The 6,765-nt window shown below is 59.1% G+C and overlaps 1 protein-coding gene across 2 annotated transcripts; it reads left to right on the forward strand.

Annotated features, from left to right (window-relative positions):
* The first annotated feature begins 106 nt into the window (after window positions 1-106).
* DDX49 (DEAD-box helicase 49) lies at window positions 107-6,397 on the forward strand. 2 transcript variants are annotated; one of them, XR_011146739.1, is made up of 13 exons: window positions 107-239; window positions 421-544; window positions 619-704; window positions 1,282-1,403; window positions 1,489-1,676; window positions 2,498-2,638; window positions 2,825-2,900; window positions 2,979-3,055; window positions 3,554-3,631; window positions 3,933-4,007; window positions 4,468-4,556; window positions 4,795-4,866; window positions 5,234-5,251. XR_011146739.1 is itself a non-coding variant. In XM_068996893.1 (13 exons), exons 1-13 carry the CDS (start codon window positions 125-127, stop codon window positions 5,414-5,416), a joined length of 1,446 nt encoding a protein of 481 aa, XP_068852994.1. In that variant the 5' UTR covers window positions 107-124; the 3' UTR covers window positions 5,417-6,397. The 2 variants fall into 2 exon arrangements, 1 of the variants encoding a protein (XP_068852994.1); XM_068996893.1 differs by having other exon boundaries at window positions 3,534-3,631; window positions 5,234-6,397.
* The last annotated feature ends 368 nt before the right edge of the window (window positions 6,398-6,765 follow it).

Below are 6,765 nucleotides of genomic sequence, written 5' to 3' on the forward strand. Positions count from 1 at the left end.
AGGAGGAACGTCATCAAAGCGACGCGCTGCATGGAGTGTGGGCGGGGTTAGAGCGAGCCAGCCAATGAGCGACCGGCGCGGCGGTGACGCCATCGGGGCGCGCCGGCGCGCACGCGGAGCGGGCATGGCGGAGTTCCGGGCGCTCGGGCTGGCGCCGTGGCTGGCGGAGCAGGCCAGGCAGGTGGGGCTCGTCCGGCCCACGCCCGTGCAGGCCGCCTGCATCCCGGCCGTGCTGCAGGGTGAGCGCCGCGGGCCATTCCCGCGCCCGGGAAGGGCCGTTTGTGCGCCCGGTTCTGTCCCCGGGAACGGCCGCTCGCGGGCCTCCCATCCCTCCCTCGGGACCCGCCGCTCTCCCGGCCCCTTTCCCCCCGTCCCGGATCGCGGGCCCGGCCGCTGACGCTGCCCCGGTGCCTTCCGCAGGCCGGGACTGCCTGGGCTGCGCCAAGACGGGCAGCGGGAAGACGGCGGCCTTCGTGCTGCCCGTGCTGCAGGTGCTGTCCGAGGATCCCTACGGCATCTTCTGCCTCGTGCTGACGCCCACCAGGTACCGAGAGCCCCGGGAGGGTCCCCGGAGGGTCCCGGAGAGCCGGGGCCCGGCTGAGCTGTCCCTCCCCGCAGGGAGCTGGCGTATCAGATCGCCGAGCAGTTCCGAGTGCTGGGCAAACCCCTGGGCCTGAAGGATTGTGTGGTGGTGGGCGGCCTGGGTGAGTCCCGCGGGGCATCCCGCGCTTCTGCCTCCCCCTTGGAGCCCGGCGGGGGTAGAGGGAGAATTCCGCTCATTCCCTGAGCTGGGAGGGACCATTCCTGACACCCCAGAATCCCATCCTGTGCCTCGGAGCGGTGTCCGAACGCTCCTGGAGCTCTGCCAGCCTTGGGGACCGTTCCCTGGGGGAATTCCGTGCCCCAGCAGCCTCGGGGGGAAGAGCCTTTCCCGGATCCCCATCCCAAGCCCAGACACAGCTCCAGCCCTCCCCTGGCTCCTGTCCCTGCTCCAGCCCTTCCCCTTGGTCCTGTCCCTGCTCCAGCCCTTCCCTGGCTCCTCTCCCTTTCTCCAGCCCTTCCCTGGCTCCTGCCCCTGCTCCAGCCCTTCCCCTGGCTCCTGTCCCTTTCTCCAGCCCTTCCCCTTGGTCCTGTCCCTGCTCCCATTCCAGCCTGGTTGGATTCTCCGCCACCCAGCAGATCCTGCTGGGAGCACACAGAGTGGCATCCCCCAGCTTCACAGCCCGGCTGGTTCCGGGCTCCCTGCCCAGTTCCCTGCCATTCCCGAGGTTCTCCCTGCAGACATGGTGGCCCAGGCCCTGGAGCTGTCCCGCAAGCCCCACGTGGTCATCGCCACCCCCGGGCGCCTCGCTGACCACCTGCGCAGCTCCAGCACCTTCAGCCTCAAGAAGCTCAAATTCCTGGTAAGCCTGGAGCCCTGCCTGGAATTCAGGGATTCCTGCTGGTGCCTTTCCAGCCGGGAATCCAGCTGAGGGAGCCGATTCCCAGGTGCTGGACGAGGCTGACCGGCTGCTGGAGCAGGGCTGCGCCGACTTCACCGCCGACCTGGAGGTGATCCTGGAGGCCGTGCCCGCCCGCCGGCAGACGCTGCTGTTCAGTGCCACCCTCACGGCCACCCTGACGGAGCTCAGGGCCCTGGCTGCCAACAGGCCCTTCTTCTGGGAGGCTGCATCCGAGTGAGTGCCCACGAGTCGGGTTCTTCCCCTGTTTGCTGCTCCTTTTGCTGCTTTTCCCCTGCTGCGTGTCCCACGCGCTGTGCTGGTGCTGCTGAGGGCTTTTGGGGTGTCGGGACAAGGATGTGGAGGGGCTGGAGCACCTGAGGGAGCTGGGAAAGGGCTGGAGAATTCCTGAGGGAGTTGGGAAAGGGCTGGAGAATTCCTGAGGGAGCTGGGAAAGGGCTGGAGAATCCCTGAGGGAGCTGGGAAAGGGCTGGAGAATTCCTGAGGGAACTGGGAAGGGGCTGGAGCACCTGAGGGAGCTGGGAAAGGGGTGGAGAATCCCTGAGGCAGCTGGGAAGGGGCTGGAGAATCCCTGAGGGAGCTGGGAAGGGGCTGGAGAATTCCTGAGGGAGCTGGGGAAGGGGCTGGAGAATTCCTGAGGGAGCTGGGGAAGGGGCTGGAGAATTCCTGAGGGAGCTGGGAAGGGGCTGGAGAATTCCTGAGGGAGCTGGGAAGGGGCTCAGCCTGGAGCAAAGCGGGATCAGGGGGGACATTCCCAATCTCCACCAGTCCCTGCCAGGAGGGCACAGCCAGGGGGGTCCCAGGGGACACCAGGACAGGAGGGAACAGCCCCAAGCTGTTCCAGGTGGGCCATCAGCGGGAATTTCCTCACGGAAAGGGTGGCCAGGGCTCAGAACTAGCCAGGGAGGCGTCCAAGGAAGGGCTGGGTGCGGTGTGGGATGGGCACAGCTTGGCCTGGGTGATCCTGGAGGGCTTCCCAGGCTCAGCAAAGCTGGGCTCTCCCTGTGCCCGCTCCCTGTGCCCGCTCCTGGCCGCAGGGTGCGCACGGTGGAGCAGCTGGAGCAGCGGTACCTGCTGGTGCCCGAGGCGGTGAAGGATGCCTACCTGGTGCACCTGGTGCAGACCTTCCAGGACGAGCACGACGACTGGGCCATCATAATCTTCACTAAAACCTGCAAGTGAGCGGGGTTTTCCCTCGGGGTTGTTTCCTTGTGCCCTGGCACGGTTTTCCCATCCCTGGAAGTGGCCCAGGCTGGGCTGGAGCACCCTGGGATAGTGGGAGGTGTCCCTGCCTGTCCCAGCTCTGTCCTGATCCATTCCTTTGGTGCACCCTGATTGTTTTCCTGGTTTTTTCTCCTTTCAAGGGACTGCCAGGTGCTGAACATGATGCTGAGGAAATACAAATTCCCCTCTGTGGCTCTGCATTCCATGATGAAGCAGGTGAGGGATGCACAGCCCTGGCAGGTGGCTGCTTCCAGGTGGATCCCACGCCCCTCACACGGAACTTTCTGCTCACAGAAACAGAGATTTGCAGCTTTGGCCAAGTTCAAGTCCAGCATCTTCAAGATCCTCATCGCCACTGATGTCGCTGCCAGGTAAAACAGAAGCGCTCACACCTGGATTTGTTCACCAGAACCAGTTTAGGCTGAGTTTAGCAAGAGCAGACCCTCAAATCCCCCACTTTTGGGTGGGACAGGGCTGTTCCCAACCTCTCTGAGCTCTGGTTTGCAGCCTGTGGGTGCTGCGGTTCCTGTGGGGCTCCCTGGGGCTGCCAGGGAGCAGCTCCGAGGGGACAGGGAATTGTTTAACTGTGTGAGGAAGGAATTTGTTCTCCAGTCAGCCAGTAAAGCCTCTATCCATGAGGAGATGGGACTCCTGGAGGAAGCAGGAATGAAACTGAGATCCTTGGGATAGTGGAAGTGTCCCTGGCCAAGGCAGGGCGTGGAGCTGGATGGGCTTTAGGTCCCTTCCACCCCAAACCATTCTGGCATTTTACAACCCTATGATATTAAAGCTGTTTTGCAACATCTGGGGGGGTTGTTTGTGGGGTTTTTTTTTTCCCCTGCATTCCAGAGGTTTGGACATTCCTGCAGTCCAGGTCGTCATCAACCACAACACCCCCGGGCTGCCCAAGATCTACATCCACCGCGTGGGGCGGACGGCGCGCGCGGGTGAGCGGGGCCACCACGGCTGCTCTGGGGGCCACGGGGATCCAGGGAGGGGCTGGGCCCTGCATGGGTGTCCCAGGAGTGTCCTCAGATCCGCTGGGATCACTGGGATCCTGCCCTGGCGTGTGTTAGGATGGGTCACACCAACGTGGACTTGTGCTGATGGTTAACGGGATTTCGGAGCAAAAAAGAGCCCTCTGAGCACCCCAGGGTGGCTTCCGGGGATGGATGGGTTTGGAATGGCTTGGATTCATCCCTGTGTGCCTGCCAGGATTCCCCCATCCCTGTTTTTCCCCCATGCCAGGGCGGCAGGGCATGGCCATCACGCTGGTGACGCAGTACGACATCCACCTGGTGCACGCCATCGAGGAGGAGATCAGTGAGTGGGGCTCTGCTCCTGCTGCCAGGAGGCTCCTTCTCCACGTGTGCCAAAGGCTTGGGAGAGAGCAGGAGCAGCTGAACCCCTGATTTCAGCCCCTGGGGGTGTCAGGCAGGACCTTGTTTGTTCTGCTGCTGTTTTTAGTGGAGGAGGAATCGCGTGGAGCTCCTCTTTATTAAAGCAGCCCAGGTTGCTTCAGGTTCAAATTCCCTTTTTTTTTTTTCCCCCTGGGAAAGGGGCCAAAAAATGCAACATCTCGTGCTGTAGGGGATTGCAGGTAGAGGGGAGGATTTAATCCCTTGGAGGCTCAGGAAGTCAATGATCACAGCGTGTAACAATCTTAACATTTAACAATAGAACATAAACCAGTCCCACTGATCGTTCCAGGGACTGCACTGGGATTTTTTTTCCCTTGAGGATTGGGATTTTGTAACCCTCTCAATGTCTCACCCTGGTTTAGAGCTGAAGCTGAAGGAGTTCTCCGTGGAGGAGCAGCTTGTGCTGGACATCCTGACCCAAGTGAACGTCACCAGGAGGGAGTGTGAAATCGTGAGTGTGTTCCCTGGAAATCCTGGGAAAAATTCCTGCAGAACCCCAGGGATGTGTGGGGGAGGCTCAGTTTGCTCTCTGCCCGTGGTTTGCTCGGTTTTTTCACAGTTTTTCGGGGTTTTTTGCTGCTGAGGGTTGAGGTTTCTGGGTCTGCAGCCCTGAAGTTTCCAGCACACTGAGCTCCTGCTGTGCTGCTCTTCCCATTCCTGACTGCTCTGCTGCTTTTTCCCTTTTCCAGGAGCTGGAGGGGATGGATTTTGATGAGAAGAAAGAAATCAATAAGAGGAAACAGATGATCCTTGAAGGCAAGGTGAGAGCTGCTGCTTTATGAATTCTTAGAAGCCGATAAAGTGTGGAAAAGGGAAAGGCAAAGGGAAGGACAGTCCCTCCCTCTCTCCCTCCCTCACTGCTGGGCTCACTCCCCTTCTGGGTGGGGAAGATTTATTTAAAATAATCCTCAAATAAATATTAAACATTAGGATCTTAAAAACATTAAATACTACGAGATTGAAAATTATAAATATTACGATGCTAAAAATGCTCTGGAGAAAAGGGAGAAGGGTCTGAATTGTGGAACCTCCTCAGTCGTGGGCACCTGGGAAAGGCCAAGGGCTTGTCCTGGGCGTGTCCCCAGTGTCCTGGGCGTGTCCCCAATGTCCTGGCATTTGCCCCCGCAGGACCCAGACCTGGAGGCCAAAAGGAAAGCAGAGCTGGCCAAGATCAAGAAGAAAAACAAGGAATGTCGGGAGAAGGTGCAGCAGACCCTGGAGAGGAAGAAGCAGCTGCAGCTGAAGAGGAAATTGCAGAAGAGGATGGAGAGGAGGAAGAGGAAGATGGAGAAGGAGAAGGAGGAGCAGTGACATCCCTGGGCCTGGCCTGGACTGCTCTGCTTTGGGAATATTGGGATTTAACACTTTAATATGGACATTCCTGACCTGAAATCGGTGTTGGGGTGAAGGGAAGAATCCCAGAATCCCAGGATGGTTTGGGTTGGAAGGACCTTAAACCTCATCCAGTTCCACCCAGGGTGTTCCAAGCCCCGTCCAGCCCGGCCTTGGACACTTCCAGGGATTCCCAGCTTCTCTGGGAATCCATCCCAGCCCCTCCCCAGCCTCACAGGGAAGAGTTTTTTCCCCCCTGCACAGCTGGGGCCATTCCTGGCAGGCTGGGTCGGCCTCCTGGAGAATTCCTTTCAGGAGGATCTTTCCTTCTTGGAGCAAAGGAGGGGCCAGGCCTGGATTCCTGCTGGGATAAAGCTCCCCTGTCCCTGCCCCTTCCGAGGGCTGTGATTGCCACTCACACTTGTTTGGATCAACAGATTCTCCCCTGAGCCAGAGTCTAAAAATACTGGGACGAGCTGAGCTCAGCATCTGTCTGTGCCAGAGCCTGGAGTTTTCCGAGGGGAAAATTCCTGGAACACAGGGGGGAGGTTGTGTAAGGGCTGATCCTGGGACTTTGGGAATAATCCTGCTTTTGCAATAATCCTTGTATGTTTAAAGTTTGGAGACAGGGCCCCGTTTTCCTGAATTTCCAAGATCGTTCCTGCACAGAAGAGCCCCAGGAGCAGGATTCCCTTGGTCCTTGTTCCATCCAGAGGAACCAGAGTTGGGTTTGGGGCCTCCCTGGGTGTGTTTGGAACAGGGTTAGGCTGGGGAGGGCTGAGCAATCCTAAAATCCAGTTCTGTTTCCCTCTGGAGACAAAAAAAAAAAATCCCAGATTTTGGCCAGCCCTGTCCCAGCTTTGATCCTCAGTGCCTTTTCTCTGACTGAAACCCTGTTATTTCTGTCCTGTACAAAAACAGTGGCTGTGGCCCGTGCCCAAATAAATATTTATTGCTGCACGTGCCTGGAAACTGGAATTTTTCGGGGAATTATGGGGCCTTTGGGGTGGGGAGCAGCACTTGTGTGGAGAGAAAACGGGGTTTGGGTAAAGATTGAGCATTTTGGGGGTGTTTTATCCCTCAGGCAGCCTGAGCCCAGCTCCTTCCCTGTGGTGCCTTTTCCCTGATTTCCCTGAGGGATCCATCCGGGTGTTCCGGGGCTGGGAGGGGCCAGGTCCATCCCTGGTGGCCTCAGGGTGCGTTTGGAGCTGCTCGGAGCTGCTCCTTTGTCCTGGGTGCCCTCCAGGAAGGAAAAGCCTTCCCCGCCCTGCCCGGGAGCAGCTGCAGCAGCGGTTTGGAGCAGGCTGATGCTGTTGGAATACTAAATC

This window comes from Aphelocoma coerulescens, chromosome 28, assembly GCF_041296385.1.
Source record: "Aphelocoma coerulescens isolate FSJ_1873_10779 chromosome 28, UR_Acoe_1.0, whole genome shotgun sequence".
Lineage (NCBI taxonomy): Eukaryota > Metazoa > Chordata > Aves > Passeriformes > Corvidae > Aphelocoma > Aphelocoma coerulescens.